Source organism: Rhipicephalus sanguineus, chromosome 6 (genome assembly GCF_013339695.2).
Source record: "Rhipicephalus sanguineus isolate Rsan-2018 chromosome 6, BIME_Rsan_1.4, whole genome shotgun sequence".
In the NCBI taxonomy this organism is placed as follows: Eukaryota; Metazoa; Arthropoda; class Arachnida; order Ixodida; family Ixodidae; genus Rhipicephalus; species Rhipicephalus sanguineus.
The window spans coordinates 65,204,480-65,231,570 of record NC_051181.1 but is presented as its reverse complement, the minus strand read 5'-3'; the positions used below and the strand labels follow the sequence as shown (position 1 = coordinate 65,231,570).

Below are 27,091 nucleotides of genomic sequence, written 5' to 3'. Positions count from 1 at the left end.
GATCGAAAATATCTCATTTCTAGAACAACAGCCAATGCCTCCTTCTCTGTTGTGCTGTAGTTCTGCTCTGCCTTCGTAAACGTATACGAATAGTAGCCAATAACTTGCGCTCCTCTTTCATGTTTTCGCTGATACAGAACAGCACCTGCACCGAAGTTGGAAGCATCTGTCGTCAGTTCAAAGGGAAGAGTGAAATCGGGTAGCGTAAGGATCGGATCTGATAATATGGCTGATACTAAGTCATCGTAAGCCTTTTCACATTCATCAGTCCAAATAAAATCTTTGTTCTTGTGAAGCAAATTATTCAATGGTTTCGCTCGGGCCGCAAAATTTTTATGAAGTTTCTGAAGTGTCCAGCAAGCCCCAGGAAAACTCTGAGCGCGTGTACACTATCTGGCTTCTTCATGCGCCTTACGCGCTCCACGGATTCTTCCTTAGTGCTTTTAGTAAATCCATCCAGGACGCGTCCAAGAAATGTAATTTTTGTCTTGAAGAACTCACTCTTCCTAAAATTTACTTTCAGTTTAGCTTCGCTCAGTGCGATCAAAACAGCAGTCAGATGTTCAGCGTGAGACGTTTCATCTTTTGAATAGACTAATATATCGTCGACGTAGACGTTGCAAAATACTCCAAGAAAGGGTTTCAAGACGCCATTCATCACCTTTTGAAACCAGGCAGCGCTGTTCTTCCACCCGAAAGGTAAGCGGTTGTACTCATATATGTCAAAGGGAGTGACAGAGGCCGTGTACATTTTATATTCCTCTTCGAGTGGTACCTGCCAAAATCCTTTGCAATGACCTATTCTGGAGAAGACTGCAACCTCCCGTTTCCTCAATTATTCCATCAATTCTTGGCATAGGAAAAGGGAATAGGTCCGTTTGGTGATTCAAAATTCGGTAGTCTGTACATAGTCTCAAAGATCCATCTTCTTTAGGAGCCAGCGTAATTGGTGAGGCGAACGTAGACACCGGTGGTCGTATTATGCCAGCATCTAACATCTTTTGGATCTCACTTTTCAACCAAACTTACTTCTCGCGTGACATGTTGTAAGGCTTTCTCCTGACCGGTGTAACGTCTTTCAGCTTGAAAGGAACGGAAAATTTTGTTGTTTCTGGTGGATAGTTGCTTAAGCAGAGAAGTTCGGGGAACTTGCGGCGGACGTCGTCTTCACATGTAATAAGGCGATCTGCGATACTCAATGAGGCGCACGTCTCTTTCGCCACAGTCAATTCATCATTCCAATAAAGGTTTAACTTTAGGGTCTTCATATCAGGTCGGGAAAGCAAAAATTTGTAGTCACATCCTTTTACTACGAGAGCGTCAATGTCAGCATTCTGGCCTTGAAAAGAGACACTTGTTCCCACCCATTTATCGTAAATTTGTCTCGTCCCATCAAAACTTTGTACTTTTACCGACCTCCCTCGAATAATTCCTTTCCTCTTTACAAGTGCCTCATTTATGACAGACACAGATGCCCCACTATCTACGAGAGCATCAACATCTTTACCATTTACCTTTAGTTTGATATACAGAAGGTTAAGGGCCGTTAGAAAAACAGTCTCCAATTTTGTTGTCAGGTGGGACTGTGCACCCTCTTTTATTCGTTTTTTGTTTCAGCTGCATCTGGATGCGAAGAACCCATATGCTCTTGGTCGTTACTGGCATAGCAGATTACATTGACCACTCGGTTTCGACCATGCCAATTGTCATGATCACGTGACCTCCAAGGTGGCCTGTCCGGATGGTAATCTGGCCGACGTGGGTTCTGGGAAGTCGAATCAATTGAGAGTTTCCTGAAAGAAACTAGAAGTTCCTCGACAGTTTTTTGGCGATTGCACTTGTGCCTGTCTCTGGAGTTCCTTAGGAAGGCCGTCAATAATGAGCGGTACTATCGCCGACTCCGGAAGTTCCGGGTTTGCCATTTGAAGAAGCCGCCTTTTCTCATAAAAATACTCTAGGGGCTTTCCTGATCGAAATTTGTAAAAAAGTTGCTCGGTCCCACCTTTCAATGGAGTTTTCGTCGAAAGCTGCCAGGAAACTGCTTTTCCATTCATCCCATGTGTCGGTCTCGTGTCCAGCGTAGTGAAGCTCGTACCACTTTCGAGCCAGTCCGGTAAGGAATGGACGCATGTTCCTGATGCGCTCACTGGATTCTTGCCACGAGTTGTCCTCACACGCGTGTTCGTAGAACTTGATCCAGGTGTCCGGCCTTGTGCTTTCACCATCAAATGGATCAGGCTTTGCTATCTCCTTGTTGGATCTTTGTTGTGCCTGGATGACGGCAAGAAGACTGTCCATGAACTGCTGCTGTCGCTCTGCGTGCTGCTGCTGACGGTAGAGAATTTCCATGAGGCATGAGCCAACGGAATAATCTTCTTTGCTTGCCGCAACCCTTGACGATGCTTTCAAAAGCGGCCTCATGATGTGTTCTTGAAACTCAGAGTACTTCAGTTTCATCTTCACTGATGGTTGGTTGTCGATCTCCTCCGGCGTCTTCCCGGCTTTCTGAGCGACGAACTCACGTAGTTCGGAAGTCGTGACACTTTCAGGCAATTCATACGTTTCTTCATCCACGTCGCACGTCGAAAAATATGGCCTGCCACTTGAACTTCGGGATAAAGTCAAAGTTATCCACATAGTTGCGTTCTTAATCCTGTCGAAGACTGCGCCAATGTCACATTCCAACACTGACAGAGACAGAAGATTTTATTCTTCTTCTTTCTCTTTCCCCCGTTCCCCCGCCAAAGCAGTTCTTCGTCGTCTTTGAGTCGCTACATTCCTTATGTTTGTTCTTTGTTTGGTGCTTGCCTCAAGGTCTGTAGTCTTCATGGATCTGGTATATTTAAAGGGTTGAATAGCCGGTCACCTGCTTATGACACTGCAGCTTAAGTATTGCACCCACTATCATTGCCATAGTAGCATTTGATAGAGATGAGGTTTGTAATCAATGTAACGAGATGTACAGCTCCTGAAAAAATTGTTGAACAACGAATGTTGTTGGAGGTAGTGGTTCCACGAGAGGACTCGTCTTTATAGGCGCAGCGAATCACATCAAGGTTGCTGCCACAACTTAGACTCATCATTTTGTTGAAACATTCGCTCCAACAACACGGTTTGTTCAATGGTTCGACATTCATTCAAGCCGCCATCTTCAGCTCAACTTCTGTCGCGTTCAGATGTACAGGATATACAACTGTCATGTTGTGTTCTGATAGAATTCAAGAGCTATTGACAGCAAGCCTTGCTTCTGAATTTAATGCTGATCCCTTATGTTTACTCTTTAAGCTTTGTCAGCTTCAGCCTTATTATATGTCCACTGCAGCACTAGGCCTTCGCAGTGGTCTACGATTTGCCTCGTCTTGTGCGAGCCGATTCCATTTTATACATGCGCAATTCTTAATGTCTTCACCCACGTAACTCTTGGCCTTCTCGGCAGCATTAAGGAGTTAAAAAACTGTAACTGTTAAGCCTTTTGCTGCAACATCATGGCAATAATTGAATAGAATTGGTTATACACGTACATAAACACTCTTGTAGTTATAATTTAGTATGTTTAACCCTGAATTCTTGCGCACTATAGCAATAAGTCTTCGTAAAATTATGCTGCTTGTTCTTCATATGATAAGAACAAGTCCAGAAATATCTGCAAAGTACCGTTTCTGCTTTTTTGATTTCTGAAACACAGCAATTATTAACAAAATGACATGAATGTTTTGCCACCTATGCAGGCGACATTCGCAGTATAGGCTGGCAAAAATAAGCGGAGTTTGAGCGGTCTACTAATCGCGCAATTCCTTGTAAACATCTCGTAGGGGGCCGTTGTTGTTGTCGCAAGCCAATGCGCCGCAACGAATGAACCATGATTCCGAGATTTTTCTTTTCCTCCCACCTTTGTACACGAGGCAGCGTCGTCGAATTGGTTAGGTCGAAGTTATGCCTTGTCATTCAGCAGCGTTGAACAAGCTCCGTCTTAGAGCACGTTGCATGGGTGGTTTTCGCAACATCCTCTTTGTGATCTTTAACCTTCGATGACCTCCTTCCGCCCGTTTCGCTTATGCAAGTCGCGCCACAATCCACCCGTTGTACTTTTGTAGATGGCCCTGCTCTAATCTTCGGCGGTTTTTGTGCATACCTTGTCCTTAGGACATGTGTTCACGTAGCCCACAGACTGCACACCTGCGGATGATTAGAGTAAGGCCATCTACAGAGTACGATGCGGGGATCACGACACCACCTACATGAGCGAAACGGGCATGAGAAGGTCAAAGACGTTCAAAGAACACAAAGGGGGGATGTTGCTAAAGCCATCCATGCAGCGCATTTTAAGACAGCTTGTTGAACACTGCTAGAAGACATGTTATAGCTTCGACCTATACAATGCGACGATGCTGGCTCAGGTCAGGAACGCAGGTGGGGGAAAAGACAACTATTGGAATTATGGTCTCATACGTCACGGAGCATCTGCTCGAATAACAACTACACCCCCATACCGAACGTGTACGAGGACGTGTGTGGCTAGTGGACTGACCGACCTCCGCTCACTTGTTGCCAGTGTATGCTGAGACTGCCACCTTCATAGGTGGTGTAGCGAAGCGATCGAACTTGGTAATGGGTCGTCCTCTCGAACACATCCTAGTGGGTCGCCCTCTTCGGCTCTTTTCGAAGAGAACGCAACTCGCGCTGAGAGTCGGCCCCGCCTTGACTGTCGCTGTTGAGTATCGTCGCCGCTAATAAACCTCTTTATAATTTGGTGGAGGTGCTGGGTTATATGTGATTCTATGTGATTTTGTTCACAAAAACAAAGCAATCTCATATTTTGCAAATAGATTGTATGGTGCAGCTGCGGTATAAAACCATTCATTTGCAATAAGGCAAACGTGCCGTATTACATTCGACAACACGGGCAGACCGTTCTGCAGTATATTAATGTAGGAAGTACGTAAGAAGACTTTTTTTTGAAGGAAATTGTTGTATTCTGGTAGCGGAATAGTGTTCGCATTCAAACAAATTGACGAAGTGCTTTGTCTTATCTGTGCTAACGAAAGCACTTCGTAAGAAGACTCCTTTTTAGAAAAATCGTTTAGGGTGGTAGCTCTCTAAAAAACTTTTTTTTCAGGAGCAGCCAGCGTTAAAATACCTTTTTCTTGAAAACAAGCATGTTTTATTTAACTTACCCAGCCATTTATAGTTCAAAATACTGATGATTCATTTTTTGGGAGTTGATCTTTGCCAAAAATTGCATTAAAAGTGGTAGTCACGCCATCTGTGATAAGTGACTATTGGGTGGCTTATGTCAGTAAATCTTTGACATTTGCGTAACTGAAGGTTGGAGCTATGCAATGAATTAGGATAAATATTATGCAGCAAATATTGAGGAAGTAATGTTAAAAAAACCGGAAAGACGGAGAAAAAGAGCCAATTTACACTGAACCTGTTTGCAAAATTAGCTGTGAAATCAAAAATATTCCATCAATTTCTTTTATTCTAGTTCACTGCACAGATATATATATGTTGTAAACTATTATACAAAATTTAAGTTCGAAGTACACAATGCGAAAAACGTTATGATAGTTGGCGTCACACGATTTGGAGCAAATTCTTATTTTGAGAAAAACGCGAACAAAGATTCCAGAGCTTGTAAGAGATGTGCGTCCCCTGCAGCCGTTTTAGGGATTGAAAAACAATTAGAAACACAAAGCTATATTTAGTGACATCGTCTTATGTAAGAGTCAACATGAAATTTATAAAGTTGTTTGAATATCATTATTGTAGACGAAACAACGCTTACTTTCGAAAGAAAGAATGTAGTTTTGGTTTCGCTATACCAGCATGGGGTATGGAAAACTTGCTGATACTTGAAAACTAATAAAGATAGGAGAATAATTTTTGTTGCAACATATTTTTGAATGTTTGGGCGTGAACAAAAAACAACTGGAAGTAGACCTCCTGAAAGAAATTAGGCTTTTGAAGGTGGCCTACCACCTTAATTAGGAACACGGAAAAGTGCTCGGCACTGCTATACCTTCAGCTTTGTCCGTGATCCGGGGCCAAATGTTTTGCAGTGAGGCAAGATATGCCGGCAATCCGGGATCGGGAACATACGAGCATGTTCCGCCTGTCCCTGGTATCAATAGCCCTATAGAAGACAGAGAGACTGACGTCCCCTTCGGTTGCGGTTTATTGATGATGATGATGATGATGATGATGATGATGATGATGACCTCTTACTAGTGGTTTATTGATCGAACCGAACTTCTTCATTCTTAGTGGCGCTGTCCCAAGCCCGTGGCCCACGCGCTGTGCCGCGCATCGTCCTTTTCAGTTTCATCAGTCCAAGAAGAGCTGACTTAATTCGCGGTGCTTCTGACACTGGTAGTCTGGGATGCGACCGTTGCATCGTATTGGTCAATGGTGCAAGAAAAGCGCAAGACCAGTATTCGCCTGCCGAGGTACCGGGCTGTAAACGAGGATAAGAGGTTTGTTAGTTCGACCTTGTTTAACCGGGCCATAGTGGCTGTCGGAAAAGCTAGAATGCATTTCTTCTCCAATTTACCGTGTCAAGGCGGCTGCCGACCTCATAGTTGATGCTGAGGTACGTGCAACGCGATGCTGTTGCACCAACGTGTTGATGATGTTGAATTAGCGCTTTGCTTGTAGTGCTAGCGGTGGAGTGATACGTGGCAGTCCAGATATAGCCAGCATGGATTTGTGTTCATTGCCCTCCAGGCGCGTCCACTTGTTCCCCGTCAGATTATGCAACTTGGCATCATCAACGAGTTTTCTTGTGATATAGAGAGCATAAAGAGGCGAGAGATGTCCCCGTTGGTTCCTTCAGAGTTTTTTGCCACCCGACGTATCACACGTATTGTTTCAGCAGGCTGTTGCTTTGCACTATTGCACTGTTGCTCCAGTGTACCGCGAAAAAGAAATAATAAACCAGTTTTCATGTACTCATCAGCCTTTTCTCTTGCTCTCGGAGTACTTAATTCAAATCTATCTTTTGAACATAAGTAAAATGCTGCATTAGAAATAGGCTGAACAATGTTTCCGATTAGTCTGTATGCCTTACCACGGCAAGCACTGCAAAATTTTGCCCAACCATGATATATTGAATGTAGACATGTATAGTTACATGATGGCCTCAAACTGTCCCAAACTGAAAATCTGGGCTGGAATGTGTACTGTATTGCCGTAAAGTGTCAGTTATTCTTACTTTCTACCCGCCACCCGGTTATGGTGCTCGACTGCTGACCCGAAGGTCGCGAGATTGAATCCCGGCCGCGACGGCTGCAGTTTTGATGGAGGCGAAAATGGTTGAGGCGCGTGTAGTTAGATTTAGGTGCATGTTAAGGAATCCCAGGGAGTCGAAATTTCCGGAGCCCTTCACTACGGCGTCCCTGATAATCATATCATAGTTTTGGGACGTTAAACCCCAACAATTATTTGTGTTGCTTTCTTCCGCCAAATTGACATCGTGAAACTAATTGCTCACACCGTCGCATTGAGACTTTTGAAAACATTTCATACATTCATTAGTGCTACGATTGAGGCAGGGATCAATGTCCACTATGCTGGAGCCATAAAAATATTTATTTATCATCTGAATAGTGTTTTCTTATCTCTTCAGTCATTAAGTTAAGATCTCCTCGGTACGGTTTCTACATGTCATAGGTACCTTAAAGGGAATAGCCACACATTTTGTTTTTCAGCGGCACCAACCATCCGCTAATTGCTGTCAACGTTCCGTCATTCGGGCTGTGCTAAATATATCTCGCATAATTTATCACGGTTTTCCTGCTCGCCAACAATCCCGCTTTGTACGGCCTTATTTGAATATAAATTATTGTACACCTCTTACCCTGTAAAGCTAAGCTAGGAAGTGTCTACTTCCTACATTTAACCATCAGCATGCGCAAAAAAACATGCCATGTATGACGGGCAATTTTTCGAAGCTCTGTGTCAATTCCTACAGCCTTCATCAACAACAACCCCTCTAAAAAATGGACCCTCACCAGAAACCATACGGCGAAGGACCTCCAGCGCATTGGAAGAATGAAAGCTGCTATTTGCGTGATAGGCCTACTTGCAGCATTTCACACACCTCAACTGGCACGCTGTAAGTGCGAGCAGTGGATTCAAATATGATAGTGTTAATGGCTGGGCGACTGAGAACGATTGCATCTTTTCACAAACTACTCGACAAGACAGTGCATGACATTGCTCGCTACTTGGCGCGCTCTGTTGCAGCGCAGTTAGTGAAAGAAATGGTTTCAAACGTGATTGATTACCAGCTGACTAGGGTAGAGTTTTTAATATCCTGACAGCTTATGCGTCGTAATCATGAACAAGCATTCACGCGAAACCTCTAAATCCTAAAAATGTGTTATTTGTTATCAATTTCTTGGTCTGGCCGAACTCGATAAGAGTGCCAGTGGCTCACGAGTTCAGCGGCCATCAACTAGGCTTATCTTATTTTGCAGAATTCCGCTGGTAACATGGCGACGTCCTGTAAGTCATCTTCAGTAGAGAGATCGCGTTTCTTCCAGAGATTACAGTCTGGAAAGCGAGGCAGAGCAGTAGAAGCGTGGAGTGTTCGGCTCCACACCCCTGCACAACTCACTGCTGCGCAGACCTTTAGTGTATGCAGCAAGTGCAATGGCCTGCTGGTATTTGAGCACTAAAGGCTATAGTTCTGCGTAGCATCAACGTTTTTCTAGTTGCATAACGTATAAAATAATTGTGTGAAGAAGTCTTCCAAAAGAAAAATGTGCCTTAATACAGCGATAATTCTTTTTGTTTTTAATATTGAGGATAAAAATCAGTTATTGAGTGGTCTTGCACAATTCTGTGTTTTTAGTGTTTCTGTAAGTACATCTTGCTCTAATTTGTTACCTCGTAAACAGCCGTTGGCATTAAGCTCAAGAAAACCTGCGCACTGATTTCGAGGCCTGGATGGTTTGCTAAGGAGTTACGACGCGGCCGGTCCAATTTTCCGATTCAACTTTTTACAGGAACGAGAATTTATGGATCGTTTTGCCTAACAGCTCCTTTCAAACGCAAAGGAACTTGCTTCTCACTTGCTTCTTGCTGCACTGGCTCTTGTTGTTATTGCTGTTTCCTCTACCATGTCTCATACTCACACTAGTGAATTGGCGAAAAATTGATTATGATTTTTAAAAAGCATTTTGAGTATTGCTTAATGATAAACACAAAAAGGCACCCATAAAAAGGAAAGAGCGCAGTAATTCTTTATTCCAACATTCACATCACACAGTTTAATCGTAATTGCGAATAGAAATTACTATGATGAAATAAAAATGCTACTTTTTAAACATTAAATCATTACTAATATAAGAATTCTTATACAAGTAGGAGCTTAAGGATTTATTCTGCTTCGTCTTCCTCTGTTTCGCCCTAGCTGCCCGCGCGCCCAAACTCCGGCGTCGTTCTTTGTTATCCCAAAGGCTATGCTATGCTGTGGTAGCGTGCCTAGATAGCCTAGTTGTTACGACGCTCGGTTTGAGATCGTAGATAGGATCTCAAAATTGAAATGTATGAATGAAATATTCCTAGTGAATTTCATTCCGAACAGCGAAAAATTTATTTAAATGCTTTCGATAAATTTGAATACTTTGCACAGAATATATAGTGCACAACACGTTTAAAAGGAAGACACCGCAGAGGCGGCTAGTAGTCGCCTTCACCGTCCGGGCAGAGGTCTCTGCTGTGGGGGGGAGGGACGACGCCGCACGTGTCGACAAACTGGTCAATGCAGTGCTGCGGAACATTATCCTTCACTGCTCTTTGTGTCCACAGAATGCATTCTGCAACAGAATGATGAACGAAATGTTATTTGAAAATGATCCGATACCATAGTAGCCTGAGCATGTTGGTAAGAATCCACTTTAAATGCAGCGCAAAATCGGGACGCAAGCACACAAGAAAGGGAAGGACACAAAAAAGCGGTTGTCCGTGTGCGTGTCTTTTTTTGTGTATTTGCGAGTCTCTTTTGCCCGACATTTACATCACTGTGATGCCTCGCGTGTGGTAAGAGCTACCGAGGCATAAAGAAGCATTCCCGATATTTCTCATGCGCACGTGTACTTTAGCGCAAGTTCACTCTGCCATACAGCGGGAAATAGACCTCGGCAATATATGGCAGTGACTTAAAACTGCAACCCAAATATGTGTAAACACGTTCTCCGTAGCCGCATTCGCGAGTGCTGTAATTCAAGAATTTATTATCTTTAGAATCGCTCAGCTGGTGAAATACTCTAAAGAAGCACACTTCATGAGGTTCGAGCTTTGATTGCGTAGCCACATGCAGATCAGGTAACTCTGAATATGACTGTACAAGAAAAAGTTGGGTCGCTCATGACAACGAGCATGCATGGAAAATACACACACAAGGCGTTCGATTCACATTACATAACACTGCCACGATGTTTCAGCTGTAGATATCACTACTGGCGCTCCTCTTTTTTAAGGACATTGAGCACCGCATTGATTGAACAGCTAAGTGGCCAACATAATATGTGGCGCTGTCTTTCGCACACGTTCTCATGTTGTGATATTACCCGGCCTAAAAACGTCGACCACGTTCAGGCCCAAATCAACGTCTCCTGAGTAGGCTCAATATATGAGTGATGTAACTGCGTGAAATCATTTGATTGGTGTTCAAGGCGCTTCAGGTGCGTTGAAAAATGTAACTCTAAGACCCGTTTGAGTAGATTGATTTGAAAGCGGCTCGTGACCATTACGTTGGCTGAAACAACAAATATTTAGCAGTTCTTCCTGTTCTCTCTGTAAAATACGAGTAGTTTGATTTATTCAACCGCTTACGATGTCCGTGGTATTCCATGTCCAGTACGACGCAGGTTTTGTAGTCTGTGTAATAGTAGCGGCCCTCCCTAACTGTGGGATCTGCAACAAAATCAAATTTTCATTCTGTGATTTGGCTGCTGTTATGCCAAAAGCTGCAATATCTTACAACTTTATCAAGCTAAAATGTCAGAAACCTGTTATAACTTGCATAATAAGCGTGATCATTTGAATAAAACAATGACAGCACTGCAAGAAATTACAGGCTGAGTCTGGGTTAAAATGAATACTATTAGCAATGGATTTGTGTGTCTGCCAAACCTTAAGTGACGAGATTGGCGAAAAAAAAATCTTAAACTTGTTGTTGTGTCTACAAGTCAATAGAAAAATGAATGACCAGAGTACTACCGCTGCAACCAACATTAAAATATTGCAGTCGTCTACGATCATGCTGCATGATGTAACGCTCTGTATACTTCCTTTAGCAATATTTCAGTTCTTTTCGTAGCCTACGGGCAAAGTTACAAACTGCAGAAAAGAGTGCAAATTCATTAGTGTAATTGCTTCCTCGATTGCCATAAAAACACGGTAAAAATATATCAACGATCTTAAAAAGAAACCACGCGTACAATAGGGGATATTTAAAATGTACAGCGCCATCCGTCGACAATCCCATAAGCTCAATCTGCCATGTTTCGCTGGGCGTGAAAACAAAAACCCGTCGCATATTTCAACCTTTCAGGTGCTAACTACTGGTTTTTTATCTTCGTTTTGCGATCACTTCCCAATGCTTCGTGCGCTGTTCAGGCAACGAGGGAGTATTTTAATCGAATTTATCAGTTACCTGAACGAAGAGAAAGAATGTACCGACGCGAACTTCTTTCGTCAACGATATCGGCGCTGTGCTTTGGTTCGGAAGTGATCGGTGCGCGAAATCGCTCTTCAATCACAGTTTTCATTTCTCCGTGCAATTTAGTTGCTCGCCCGCAATAGAACGTAGTCTTGCAGAACCATATACTGAGTATGTGCAGCGCAATGGTACGAAGACAAGAGAAGACACACAAACGACAGAGACTGGCGCTGTCTTGTCTTCTCTTGTCTTCGTACCATTGCGCTGCACATACTCAGTATATTTCAAGATATGTACCAACTCGCCCATCAACGGATCCTGCTTGAACAAATTGCAGAACGACATAAACAGTTTCAAAACGTACATAGTCGTTTGCGTCCCATTTCTAAGGCGCTTCATTCATGTATTGTATTCGTACGCGGAACAGAGGCTGATTTTTAGGAGTGAAGCTCCCCAGGCCCGCACCCCGCCGTCGCCGTTGAAGCTTCCTTATCTTAAGCATCGCTTTAGGTTGCAGTGGCCGGTGATTTAAGAGGAAACGTTTAGGCATTGAGCGGTTCGGTTCTAGCGCACCAGAAATTCCAAGTTAAAAGACATAAGCTCTGTGCACAACTGGTTATAATGGTCGTTTTCACTTTCACCACCTTTATCGTGGATTGTGAAATGACAACCATCATTCTAGTGCATATGGGCGCTTTGTCGAAGGTAGCAGCAGACGCTGTCCCCACCCGGCGCCGGCGCAAAGGCAATGAAACAATGCGCTTGCCGAACGCCGCGCGCGGCGTTCTGTCGCCGAATCACCGCTCACACCCCTCTTCCACCTGCCCCCCTCACCCTACGCGCGCCGCACACTCAATCGCTCAGTCGTTCCCGCCACCGAGCGCAGCAGACGCCCTCCCCACCCGCTCGTCACCCTACCGCCTTCATGAAAGCCAGCAGCGAAGTCAAGCGCATAGACGTTTGCGCCCCATTTGTGAGGAGCTTCGCTCATCGGTCGTTTTCGTACACGGAACAACTGCTAGTTTTTCATTTTGCTTTCCTCGCTCAGCGTGCGCCGCGAACACGGAGCTAAGAGTTACAGCTGCGGAGCCGTACAGTAGATGGAGCTGTTTGTTCGATAGATCATCGCACTAATCTTTCAGATAATTGCGGGCCTTGGCATGCTATTCGTAATAGCACGCGGTTATACACGCATCCATGGCATGCCAAAGCAAAGAGCGAAATATTTTTAAAAAGATATGTCAATGAACGCACACGTATCCCTATTGAAAATCGTGGGTTGGTGGATGCTGGAAATCTTGGTGGACATGGTGGAAACAATAGTGGACAAGGTGGAAGCTGTCGTGGTCATAATGGCTGATGATGGCGAGAGTGTTCCAGTTTAACGGGATTTAACACACCCGGCGTGCTGTTTTCAACGTATTGATCAAACATATTTTTTAAAGCGAAGCTTGTATGAATTGCATATACCGGTGGTGGCGGCATAGTTCGCGAAAAACTTGACGCCAGCGAGTGCACCGAAATGAGGGGGTACGCAAACCAGGCCCCCGAAGGCCAGTCACATCAGGTCGGTAACATTCGTATTTGTATGCGCCGTTTTCCAATAACTGATGATCTCTTGATTGCCGAGTTGTAGGCGATCAGCCGTCTCTGATATGGTAACCTGATCTTTTATCGAGGTCTCTTGTCATTTGACGTTGGCACATTTCATTGCGGCCTTTTACTGTTGCGTTTCATCATTCACGCGCGACCGTCATTGTTGCCTGTAGCAACATAAGCGCTGTGCTGCTAAGCACAGAGGTGAAGAACCAATTGCCAGCATGAAGGAAGGAAAATGTTAGGATAGAACATTTGGAAAAGCGGCGCAAAGAAAGAAAGAAAGGAAAAGAAAAAATAATAGGTCAGGCAGAAACACGCCAAGCTTCGCTTGGCGCCCTTTTCGCGACAGCGGAAGGGCTCCTAGTTTTGAAGAAGAAACGAAATGAAATAACGTCGACCAAATGAAAGGTTTTATAAACATTAAAAATACACTTCGGCTACCGTACGGCAGCCTTGTTCACTACGGTAGCTTTGTTCAAAAAGACGTTTCGGCTACCGTACGGTAGCCAAATGTCTTTTCAATGTTTATAAATCCTTTCATTTGGTCGGCGTTATTTCATTTCGTTTTTTCTTCATGCTCCTTCCCGACCAGACGATGCTTCGTGAAACCATCGATTTCGGCTCCTAGTTTTTTGTTAAATACCAAGAACGCAGCCATCTTTGGTGGTCTTATCTACAGCATGGCAGCAGCCCTTCGAAGCGACCTGTCATTCACCTTAAGTTTCGTTGTACGCAAAAAACAAAGAATAGCGCTCTTTGAACTAAGTCGTGCAAGGCCGGGTCGCAGCGGAGCTGGTGGCCATCTAGCTAGTTCTGGCCTGGCTAGGCTTTCAACTTTTCACCTCCCTCTTTCCCACACTTTGCTATATATACTATGGCTATTCGTGCTTTGTTTGTTATTTTCTATCTTTTTGAATCTTTGTCTTTCTATCTCTTTCCCTCTTCCTCTATGTCTTTCTATGTTTTTCTGTCTTCATTCCCTTTCTTCCTCTGTATGTTTCTCTTTCCCTTTTTTTCTATGCATTTCTTTTTCTCTCGCGGTAGTCGTTCTCTCGGTTTCTGTACTTTTCTCTCTTTCTGTGAATTTCTATGTTCCCTTTTCTCTCTCACTGTTCTCGTTCTCCTCTCCTCATTTGCCTCAACCTCACTTCCCTTTCCCACCCCCTTGCTACACTATACTATACAAGGCGATGGTATGCTCTGCGAGCGTGTCTGGATAGCCGAGTGGTTAAGGCGCTCGCCTTCGGATCGTGGGTACGCGAGTTCGGATCTCGCCTCGCCAAGAAATCTTTCTCCAGGAATTTCTGTGTTTGTCTATCTTGATTTCTCTTTCTTTCTTTCTGAGGTCATTCTCTCGCCCATCAGAATTATTGCATCCTACGCCGGAAAAAATCGGCGCACGTGTAGTGGGAGCGAAGCGGAAGTTGAAGAAGACGACGATGATGAAGAAGAGGACAAAGAGAGTGAGTGCTGCTTCGTGATGATGACAACTTCTATTTACTCTGCACGGACGAATGGTCGGCATAAAGGGGCTCCGCTGTTAAAAATTCAATCTTAAGAACTGAGCTCTCCCTACAACATAAAGATGAATAAGCTGTTTCTACACTTATACATTGTGTAGCATAATGGATCCGCTAAACTTAATCTTGTCTGACTCGTGGCGTTAAGCGTAAAAAGAGTCTGCTTAATGTTGATTGCAATACAGCGGCTGGACCTTCCACGCTACAATTGCTTACCCTTTCATTAGCGTGTCAGATAAATTTTAAAAAATTTCACTGTCAAGTAGGAGCTCATACGGAATACATCATGTACTAGTTTCTCACACGATCACACGTATTGCGTGCAATAGGCTGCAGATGCAGGAACTCTTGCACAGTATGTATGTCTGTATTACAATGATTAAGTATACTGCAGTATATATTTTGTTACCGCCTTCCACGGAGAAGAGCAGCGTTCCAGGTTCCTCTCCAGTCTTTACGTAGAAAGGAATATCCTGCCTGTAAGTACGAAAGAAACAGCAGTTTGTGGGAAATTAAGTTGGTGATCTTTAATTCTTATGCAATAGATATGTTAACTTTCAGGGTTTATTGATTACGGGAGCGGGGAGCTCCCGAGATTATTGGCACCGCCCCCTCATGGAATCCGAAACGGCACGGTTTCCTGCGTGAAAAGGGGCTTCTCCGACCGAGGTGCGTAAGGCACGTGGCTAAGGAGACCTGAAATGGCGAAGCCTGCCCCAGGTAACATCTACCTCGTAATGCACGTTCGAAATTAGTTATGCCTTTGCTGGTCGGTCAGGTAAACAGTGCAAGAGGTTTCAGAAACGGCCAGCTTCAGCCCTTGCTCACTTAATAATGCGTATCTCTATATTTTTAACGCCAGATACCCCACTGTGTGAACTGTGTGGGTGCACAGCAACGCAGTTCACGCAATGTGGTATCACGCATCTTCGCTACGGCAGAACTCGTCTTAACTTCCGAGCAGCCCTCACAGCCGCATTAGGCCAGCTGGAGGGCAGCGTTTTCAGGGCACTGACCTAGACATACATCAGCGCGGGTCGTGCTGCTGCGGTTTCTTAGGGAAACTGATTCGAACGACAGATTGTGAGTGCTCACAGACAGTGTGGTTGTCCAGTGCTTGGACACTGCCATAGCTATATTGCCTCTCTATGTCGTCATCGACTTTTCTGTTTCATTTGTACGCACTCCCTTTTCCCTCCCCAAGTAGAGAACAACGGACTTGAGATATCCTCCGGTTAACATCCCTGCCGGACGTTCTCGATGAAGTGATCATTAATAGCATGATGAAGCCAGTGATGAAGTCTTAATCTAGCGGAATTTTGAAGGTGTTGTAAAATCAGTAAAAAGTTAGCTATACTGAAGAAGGTTTGTGTGGATATGCAATAACTCAGGGAGACACGATCTCTCCAATGCTATTCACCGCGTGTTTACAGGAGGTTTTCAGGGCCCTAGATTGGGAAGAGTTAGGGATAAGAGTTAATGGAGAGTATCTGAGTAACCTACGATTCGCTGATGACATTGCATTAATGAGTAACGCGGGAGACGAATTACAGCTCATGATTACTGAACTGGATACGGAAAGTAGAAGAGTAAGTCTGAAAATTAATATGCATAAAACTAAAGTAATGTGGAACAATCTTGGCAGAGAACAGCGCTTTGCGATAGGTGGCGAGACACTGGAAGTTGTAAAGGAGTACGTCTACTTAGGACAGGTAGTAACCGCGGAGCCGAACCATGAGAGTGAAATAACTAGAAGAATAAGGATGGGATGGGGCTCATTCGGCAAGCATTATCAAATCATGAATGGTAGTCTACCACTATCTCTCAAGAGGAAGGTATATAACAGCTGCATCTTACCGGTACTTACCTACGGAGCAGAAACCTGGAGACTTACAAAGAGGGTTCAACTTAAACTGAGCACGACACAGCGAGCGATGGAAAGGAAAATGATAGGTGTAACCTTAAGAGACAGGAAGAGAGCAGAGTGGGTCAGGGAACAAACGGTGGTTAAGGACATCATAGTTGAAATCAAGAAGAAGAAATAGATATGGGCCGGGTACGTAGCACGTCGGCAGGATAACCGGTGGTCATTAAGGGTAACTTACTGGATTCCAAGAGATGGCAAACGCGTGAGGGGGAGACAGAAAATTAGGTGGGTAGATGAGATTGAGTTTGCAGCTATAACGTGGCAGCAGAAAGCGCAGGATCGGGTTGATTGGCGGAACATGGGAGAGGCCTTTGCCCTGCAGTGGGCGTAGACAGGCTGATGATGATGATGATGCAATAACTCTGTAGCGCTTTCTAACCAGCGCATTTACTTTAAGAACGTCATATAGCAGATATTTTACGCAGAAGCAGTCACCACTGCGCTCGTTCTGCAAAATGGCTACGCATGTTTAAAAGTTTGGTAAGGCGCTTCAATTAAAGTTGAAGACACATTCTCCAGCATACTTTGGAGAGTTCTCGTTTCCTTGGAAGAGCCAGACAAATGTAGCTGTTTGAGCCTCCGGGTCAATCTCCGTTCTGTTAGCGGCCACACATTCGAAGACAGTGTCGTTGTCTGAATCGGAAATGGCTACGGTGTACGGAAAGTTCTCGATCACCTGCAAAATGGTAATTCCCAATTACACGCAGTAAGAAGCCAGCACATAAATAATAATTCTTGTTGTACGGAAAAAAATACTTCCGTGACTGAACGCGGTTAAAACAAGTTTGTCGAGCGATAGCTCGGGAGCGTCACATTAAGACAACATTTCTGGAAACGGTGTTTTGTCTTGCATAAGGAAATCCAGCATTGTACGGAGTAAAGGATTTTCTGTTACGTTTCAATCAAGAAATGCTGAGTGGTATTCACAGACTTTAAAAGGAAAAGATTTGTTCAATCGGAACTATATGTATATAGGACTTTCTCCATTATCAAACCCGTCAGTATAATGCAAAATACTAAAAAAATTGCATTTTATGATTGCTATTATAAAACTTATTTACGTTAATTCAGGCGAAAATCCTGTGCTGTAAGGAAGATGTTAGCGCATTTTTTTCTCTTTCCTGAAAGAACAAATATTTTTGAAATGTCCCTTTGCCAAAGTTACAAATTTGTTTAGGTTTTTTTAGAAATCCATGCTAATAAGTTGTTTTACTAGAATTTCCGCGTGGAAGAGATAAATCATAAATATATAGGTAACCAGATGTTCAGCAGCTCGTAGCGAGCGTAAATTTGATACATTCGTCTAAAAAGCTAATGTCACCTGTCCCGGTCTAGTCTCCCTTCAAGCAATCAAAACAAGGCCGTCCTCCGACCGCGCGTACATTGTCCACGCATGAACATATTATGCGGGCGCCACTTGCAGCAGAAGTGCCCACGACATCAGCCTACAAGTTTCTGGCTGGTTGTCTTACACGCGGGCCTTGTACGGTGCGCTCACTAAGCGAGGCACCACTTGTCAGATAGTCGGCGCGTGCTACAAAAAACGTTGCACAGCAGTCTTCAATCTGTAGGCTCAGTGTGCTTGGGCCTTGTACATGTCTGATATCATAAAATTACATACAACAACATGGCGACGCAGTCGCACAAAAACAACACTGAAGAGGTAAGCACAAGTCAGCGATGAAACTGGCCATGTCAAATGCGACTCAATGCAAATAATGGTAAACGGAGGGGACATATGAAGCGGATTCACGCTCCAGCTGTACCGAGCTTAGGTGTTTCGCTGCATAGTTTTCAGTAGGTTTCCAGTATGACATTCCAGTAATTGGAAAATGTATCCGCAGCTGCAAGCGAAAATTGTCGTTCAAGCTTGTCTGTATCTTCGTTTAATTGACCGTAGTGTTTTTTAGAGTACGTATATGACAGCCTAGAATGTACTACAGTTGCCCTTAGTCAAAAGTGAAATGTTTTGAGTGGTGTGTCTGCGAAAAAAATATATAATTTTCGATCGAAGAGACGTCAATGCGAGGAAGGTTCAAGCGTAATTTTGTTACGACCGTGAGGCGCTCATCACTGGGCTGAGCTGGCAGCCGGTCAATGTGCGAGCATTTACGAAAATACAGTTAGTTTTGTTTTGTGCTTTCAAAAGTACGTTTGGAATGGTGTTCAATTTCGCGCTATGGAAACTTTTTTGTTAATACTGAAAATCCGCTGTAGTAGACGATACAACATAACATATTGAAAGCTTTAAAGATCCCGCCATTTACGTCATTCCAACGGCATCGCGCTTGGTACCATACTACGCAACTGCGGCGCATCGTCTTCACCTACGTAGCTGGCACACCGCTCCTCCTACCATAGTCAATAAATGGCTCTGACAACGACAATGGTTAAGTCCGATATAGCCATCTATGATAGGCCTCGATAGCTTGAAGGAGACGCATGTCACCTTACGCAGGACGATTCCCATGGCGTGATTTCGAACATCTTAGCATGCATATGCAATGCAACGACAAGCTTGAAACGGTAACTTTAATCGGCTCAAAGTCATAACGTTTATTACGAAATACTAATAGAATTTAATTAAAATAAATGTGGAACATCATAACCGTTGAGATAAAAAACGCCAGGCCTGCGCTAAAACCGCAGCGCAGTCACAGCGAAAGCTGGAAGAGCGGCGTTTCTAGAGCCCGTTGTAAGCTCTCTTGGGGCTACAATACAAGTACAGTAGAAAGGTACCCACTACGCCATAAATCACAGTTTTTGTGAAGTTGGGAAGCACCTACTAAGCCATTATTTGTCATTCTGCGGAGAAGCGAGGCACCAGCTACGCGTCTGTAAGGCATTATGTGCACTTTTTTGACGCGACGACTGATGACGATGAAGAATTATGGCTCAGCACTTTGTAATGGGTTGGAAGCATTAAACGGCCCACCAGTTATGTAAATTGCATTGCGTGACGCCCGGTCGCTATTTCCCTCTCCCGTCATGCTGTATAACATACGTTGACGTGGGAGAAAGACGGGGGGGGGGGGGCGAAGAACTTTACTGAGCGACCGAGGAAATGGATCATGCGCTTATGGGCTTCTTTGGCAACCAATACAAGTGCACTTGCGAGCAACCCACTACGCTCTAAATCATTGTAATTTTACTGAGACCCCGATGAAATGGATCATGCGCTTATGGGCTTCCTTGGCAACCAATACAAGTGCACTTGCGAGGAACCCACTACGCTATAAATCATTGTAATTTTGAGAAGTACGGCAGCAGGCACTGTGCCATTTTTCGTCTTTCTACAGAGAGCCGTGGTACCCGCTAAACGCATGTAAGGCAATATGCGCACTTTGTTGATGATGTGCCTGATGACGATGAAGAATTATGGCAGATCCCTTTGTAATGGGTTGGAAGCATTCAACAACCTACTCGTTGCGCAATTCGCATTGTGTGACGCCTGGTTACATAATTCGCTTTGTGCGACGCTTGGTGCTTATTTTACCCTTGCTACCACGCTATATTGCATTTGTTAACGTGGTTCCTTCCCGACATGAAGCATGTATAGGACCTTTTTGCAAAGTAGTTTCAAGCAACGGCATGGCTCAGAGGTTGAATACTGGGCTCCCGCGCAGAGGGCCTAGGTTCGAACCTCGTTCCATCCTGGAATTTTTTCTTATTTCGTTTTTGTTTTCTTATTTCGAGCGATACTGGTTACGGACACCGGCGGCGGCGGCGGCGGACAACTACGGCGCCAAAAACGGCAGGTGAAATGATCTCATAACAGCTTTCGCTGTAAAACTGCACGTAATTTCAGCCTAGTATGCAATGCATTCTTTCTCTCGATTCAAAACCTGTAAACCTGTGTTTGTGCTGGAAAACATAGTCAGAGTTGATGTTCACTTTGTAGTGGAGCAGATGCACGAACGAGGATGCGCCTGTGAAAGAGGACGAAAAGACGACCCGCGCTCGGATTGCACGAGAGCCTGTACCGCCTCCGTCAGCCTTGCACTGCATTGCCGTACGGTCCTTTTTCGTTGCGACCTCGTTGCAACTTCATTACTCCAATAAACCTCATCACATTTGGTGGAGGTGCTGGGTAGTGACTGCGTCAGTCATGTTGTCCGGTGGTCTTTCGGCCAACTTGCGAGAGCGGAGCTCCAGGTCTGTTTGGGGATCTCAGCAACCTCCACCAAATGTGATGAGGTTTATTTTCGCCGCTTCGTGCGCAACTTCGCGTCCATCATCGCCCCTTTGACGAGTCTGCTTGCCAACAGCAAAGGTATCTCTGCATGGTCACCTGCATGTGATGACGCATTTCGCCAGTTGCGCCGCCTGTTGACCTCACCACCTATCCTTCGTCACTACGACCCCACTGCTCCCACAGAAATTCACACCGATGCAAGTGGCGTCGGTCTTGGTGCAGTTTTGGCACAACGGAAAGGCACCAAAGGTGCATACGTTGTCGCTTATGCAAGTCGTGCTCTCAAGAAGGCTGAATTGAACTACTCCGTGACAGAGAAGGAGTGCTTGGCGATAATCTGGGCATTGACGAAGTTTCGCCCGTACCTTTACGGCCGTCCTTTCGACGTGGTTACAGACCACCACGCTCTCTGTTGGCTTTCCACCTTGAAAGACCCGTCGGGACGCCTGGGCCGTTGGGCACTTCGATTGCAGGAATACGACATTCGTGTCGTATATCGTTCCGGTCGCAAGCATGCGGATGCTGATGCACTCTCCCGCTCGCCAATAACACCAGATGTGGCTTCTCTGTCACCCCTCTCTAACACCTGGTCACCACTCGACACCACTGACATGCTTTCGGAGCAGCGTAAAGACGCATACCTTGCCTTGTTGCTCGACTACCTTGCCGATCCGTCTGCTGTCCCTTCGACGAGAGCGCTACGCCGTCAAGCAGTCCACTTTTCCGTGCGAGACAACATTCTGTACCGCCGCAACTACATGCCAGGTGGTCGGAAGTGGCTCCTTGCTGTCCCTAGTCATATGCGCTCTGCCATCTGCTCGAATTTCCATGCAGATCCCCAAAGTGCTCACGGCGGCGTCTTGAAAACCTACGAAAGGCTGCGTCAGCGATATTACTGGCGAGGAATGTATCGCTTTGTGCAGAAATACGTTCAGTCTTGCCCTACATGCCAACAAAGCAAGACACCTCCGCGACACCTTACTGGCACGTTGCAGCCGCTCCCGTGCCCGGCTCGCCCATTTGACCGCGTGGGTATCGACCTCTACGGCCCCCTCCCGTATAGTGGCTCTGGAAACCGGTGGATTATTGTCGGCGTCGATCATCTCACGCGCTACGCTGAGACTGCAGCTCTCCCGGCAGCGACCGCCCGCGAAGTTGCACTTTTCATTCTCCGCAGCTTCATTCTACGCCATGGTGCTCCGCGGGAACTACTCAGTGACAGGGGTCGCGTGTTCTTGTCAGAGGTCATCCAAGCCCTCCTCGCTGAATGCAACGTCATTCACCGGAAATCCACCGCCTACCATCCACAGACAAATGGTCTCACCGAGCGGTTCAACCGCACACTCGGCGACATGTTGAGGATGTATATCTCCTCCGACCACACCAACTGGGACACTGTACTACCTTTTGTTACGTTCGCTTACAACACCGCGACGCAAGCGACTACCGGCTTTTCCCCGTTCTTTCTCTTGTACGGCCGCGAACCTTCCCACCTACTGGACACCATACTCCCGTACCGCCCTGATGCCTCTGAGTGCACTCCAGTTTCTGAAGTCGCCAGATACGCCGAAGACTGCCGTCAGTTGGCTCGTTCCCTTACAGCGGAAGCTCAAGGTCGACAAAAGACGCATCATGACGACGTTCGTCACCCAGCTCCTACGTTTCCTGCTGGCTCCCTTGTTTGGCTTTGGGTACCCCCCCACGTCCCTGGCCTTTCCTCTAAACTTCTGGCGCGGTACCATGGTCCGTACCGTGTCATTGATGCCACCTCGCCAGTGAACTACATCGTCGAGCCCCTCACACAGTCGCCAGATTTGCGCTGTCGAGGGCGCGAGACTGTACACATCGACCGTCTCAAGCCCTACTACGACCCCCTCATTCTACGTACTCCATGAGTCGCCAGGATGGCTACGCTTCACCCCGGGGGTATTGTAGTGGAGCAGATGCACGAACGAGGATGCGCCTGTGAAAGAGGACGAAAAGACGACCCGCGCTCGGATTGCACGAGAGCCTGTACCGCCTCCGTCAGCATTGCACTGCGTTGCCGTACGGTCCTTTTTCGTTGCGACCTCGTTGCAACTTCATTACTCCAATAAACCTCATCACAACTTGTAATTTGGAAAACTGTGCCAAAGGAGCAGAAGTACGCAATAGCGAAGAAACACACAGACAAGCGCTGTCCCGTGTTTTTCTTCGCTCGTGCTTCGTCTGCGTCGGTGCTGTTTTTGCCAATTACAAAGTGTGAATAACTAGCACAACGAATCACACCTCTGACGTTCACTGCTTTTTTAAATATGTACCTATACTTTTATAAAACCATATGTGAAGGCGTACATATATGCAGGCATATACAGGGTGTCCCAAATATCACGCAGCACGATTTAAAAGAAGAAGAATGTCGTTACGCGAAGCAAACCTAGGGCATATTTTTCCCAGTTTACTGTAGTAGTCACTACCAATTTTTTCGTTTATGACGTGTAGTGAATTAGCGCTAATTATGTTTCTAACTCGACAAATACTCACCTAATCATTAAAATGTCAATGAGGCATATGTAGGCATGTTAAAATGACATCTAGGTGCGCTATTTTCAACAACGTATTAATTGCGTGCTAGCTTTTTTTTTGCTAATAAAGAAAGCCCGCGAAATCTGAAAAATTACACCTGACTAGACTGCAGCGCCCTCAAAGCCCCCAATCACTGTGACGTAGCAAGTCAAGAAACACTACGCTCCCACCTTTTGCGGTGGGAGCGTAGTCACGTGTTATTTTTCATACTTCGCGTGCTTTCTTTATCAGCCGAAAAAAATGAGCACGTAATTAGTACGTTGCTGAAAATAGGGCAGTTAGATGTTATTTGATCATGCCTACATATGCCTCTTTGACAGATTTAATGATTAGGTGAGTGCAAGGCGAGTTATAAACATAATTTTGAGTAAATAACTAAATCTCTTTAACTAAAAAAAATTAGTAGTGACTACTACAGTATACTAAGAACAATATGCAGTAGGTGTGCTTCGCGTAAGTTCGTTCATCCTTTTTAAATCGTGCTGCGTAATAGCTGGGACGCCCTGCATATATATATGTTATTTTCTCATTTTCGTCATGTTGGCTGACCTGTACATACTTTGTCGAATATCGTACTGGACCAGTCACCTGTCCACTCGCTAAAAGATCACGTTCTACGTGACATCAGCTGGCTAAAAAAGAGTGTTCCTCACTCGCCGTAATGGATACGAGCCGCATTGAATAACACTCCGAGGTATGCGTGCACAACATACCCAATAAAGTGGACGAGTGGATGACCGCCGCCCTAGCTCAATTGGGAGAGCATCGGGCGCGTTATCCGAAGGTTGCAGGTCCGGCCCCTGTCGTTGGCAAGTTGCCTTTTCGTGCACTTGACCTTCTTCGCATCTACATCATAGCTACAATACACTCAAATCAGTACAATTAACGTCCCCTGTACCATCCTTCGCTTCATTATTTGTTGATTTTCATTAACGGACCAACCACTAGCCACTTAACCTATATCGGTCCAAATAATCCATGTATATGCCTTTTAAAGCGAACGCTGTTATTAGATCACAACAACGGCCGTTTTTTGGCGCCGTAGTTGTCCGCCGCCGCCACCGGTGTCCGTAGCCACTCTCACGCGAAATAAGATAAATGAACGAAATTAAAAAAATATCAAGGATGGAACGGGGTTCGAACCTGGGTAATTTGCGTGAAAGCCCAGCATTCTACCTCGGAGCAGTGGCAGTTTTTTTTCTTTGTTCAACATGCAGGTGCTTGATATCGCTTTGCGAAAAGACCCTATACACGCTTCATGTCGGGAAGGAACCACATGAACATATGTAGTGTAGCGTGTTAGAAGGGTAAAATAACGACCAGGCATCACACAACGCGAATTCTGTAACCAGGCGTCGCACAATACGAATTGTGCAAGGAGTGGGTTGTTCATTACGCGCGGATATAGCGAATCTCGAACGTATGCTCTGGCGGGGCACCGCGTTGCGTGGCGGCGCAGTCATCACGCCGTCAAAATGGGAGGCTGCTAATTCCAGCTCCAGACTCGAAGAACAGCTATGGGCAGTCTAACGGGCCTGCGATGCAGCAGATAGACTTGGTCTTTCTGTTCCGACGTGGAAGCGGCCCGCAACGTGCTAGGGTGCATTCCGAGGGATCAAAATAAAGTTAATTCATCCATCCATCCATCCATCCATCCATCCAACCTATTTAACAAAGGGCTCTGCTATATTTGCCCATTTTCGTCCGGTACAGCATCAATAAAGTGCACATAATGCCTTACAGGTGTCGAACGGGTACCACGGTTCTCCGCAGAATGACGAAAAATGTCATTACGTCTGCGTCCCTACTTCACAAATGTTATGATGATTTATTGCGTAGTAGGTTCCTCGCAAGTGTACTTCTATTGGTTGCCAAGGAAGCCAAGCGCCGATGATCCATTTCCTCAAGGTCTCAATAACGTTCTTTCCCTCTCTGTCTCTTTCTCACGTTAACGTATGTTTAGTGGGTACGTTGCTAGTGTACTTGTATAAGTAGCCCCAAGAGAGTTTATAATAGGCTCTAGAAATGCCGCTCTTACAACCTTTTCTGTGACTGTGCTGCGCCTTCCGCGCAGGCCTGGCGCTTCTTTTCGTTCATGAAAATGATGGTCCATTCATTAATTGATTGATTGAGCGTGCGCGCCTACGCGTATGCACACATGACTGCTCGCACGTAGAAAGTTGTCCTGTATAATGGTGATGGTGATGAAGACGCGATGAGCTATCATGTTTTGCAATTCGCATTAGGTCATAGCTAGCGCTACATTAGACAAGTGCAACATAACGTGTACAACAATGTGATGGCACACGACTCCTTGCACGACAGCACACCTCCGAAAGGACGCCTCTGGATGGCCCCGTAGCGCGACTTCGGGTAATGGTGTACTGCCAAACGCTCGATGTTGTCACAGGAAGTGTGTAGCACCATCGAGATTAGAAGAGCAGAAGTAAAAAGGGGTTGCCCTTCTCAAGTGAACGTTAAGGGGGTCTGGCCTCTGGCACATAAGAGAAGACACAGAAACATTACTTCCATATACGAGTCGATGAAAACCTTTTCGAATCGGTGAAAAGGGGAAATATAGATTCAAACTTGAAATATATAAGTTTTCTAGATATTTAGCACTGCAAATAATAAAGTAAGTATTCTAGCGGCATTTGGACATTGTAAGACTTTTTGCGTGACGCTGCATTAATGATCGTGCACAGTTACCGTGTTAGAACGTTGCGGTAAGCCGTAGCTTCCGCCGTGTGGTACTAAATATAGCTTCTTTTGTTTTTACACTAGCAAAGCCTTGGTTCGTCCCGAAGGAAACTAGCGTTTCGAAGTAGAGATTGTAAATTCAGTGCGCAGAAAGAAAGACTAGCGGAATGGGCGAGAAGGTAGTTTGCAATGGTAATTATGAGACAGCGCTACTTAGACAGGACAAAATATGTAGAAAGGCCACAAACGGGGCTGATCTCGGTACTAATTTAAATGAAAAAAAAAATGCTTCCACTGCACAAAACTGCCTTACTTATTTAACCCCCTTAACTGGCAAAAAAAATTGAGGTCTACATTCTGTTCGCAATCGCGGCCTATACAGATGTAGCGTTTCTAAGATCTTATTTTGCCGCCAGATCATTCCTGCTGTCCGTAGCCCGCGAAAGCGCCTTACAGATACACGACTTTACAGATACACTGAAAACTCTCAATCGCTATATTAAAAGTTAGGCCTGTACTGTACCTTGAAACTATCTGCAATGTCGTGATGTAGCTTTCGAGGGCCGCCAGGTGCTCCGAGCTTTCCTAGCACAGACGCCGAACACAACAGGGCAGCGAGAGCCAACGGCGCCACTCGTGTCATTGTAATCATGTTGCGAACTTCCACCGCTCGTGTGCGTCTGGCTTTTAAAACGCTCACGTGCTCTTTAATCCAGATAAGAGCAATGCAGGTGTTACTCTTTTTTCCTGTCAAAGTACGGCTATAGCGTATATTTGCCGAAGTCTGATGGACAGACATGATAGCACGTGTCAAAGAAATGTGTATTTTCTCTTAGTGGTCCCAATGCCCGGGTAGTAAATTGATGTTTCGTGACGTACAGGCAATTATTAGGTCCCACAACATGATGGAACAA

General features: G+C 45.3%; 1 protein-coding gene across 6 annotated transcripts in view; it reads right to left on the bottom strand.

Moving 5' to 3' along the window:
* Positions 1–9,274: 9,274 nt before the first annotated feature.
* The window catches only part of LOC119397887 (uncharacterized), a 148,303-nt gene continuing 130,486 nt past the window's right edge, over positions 9,275–27,091 (bottom strand). For 2 of the 6 annotated variants that reach the window (XR_007416523.1, XM_049416785.1), the window contains exons 4-5: positions 10,843–10,923; positions 9,275–9,824 (exon numbers count right to left, since the gene is read on the bottom strand). Coding sequence is in view for 5 of the 6 variants with exons in the window: in XM_049416785.1 (XP_049272742.1) it covers positions 9,688–9,824; positions 10,843–10,923 (218 nt within the window). In the remaining variant the exon portion in view is untranslated. Of the gene's footprint in view, positions 9,825–10,842; positions 10,924–15,199; positions 15,268–17,241; positions 17,394–26,700; positions 26,901–27,091 lie in introns of those variants that run through there. The other 4 variants (XM_037665205.2, XM_049416783.1, XM_049416786.1 and 1 more) reach the window with 4 other exon arrangements.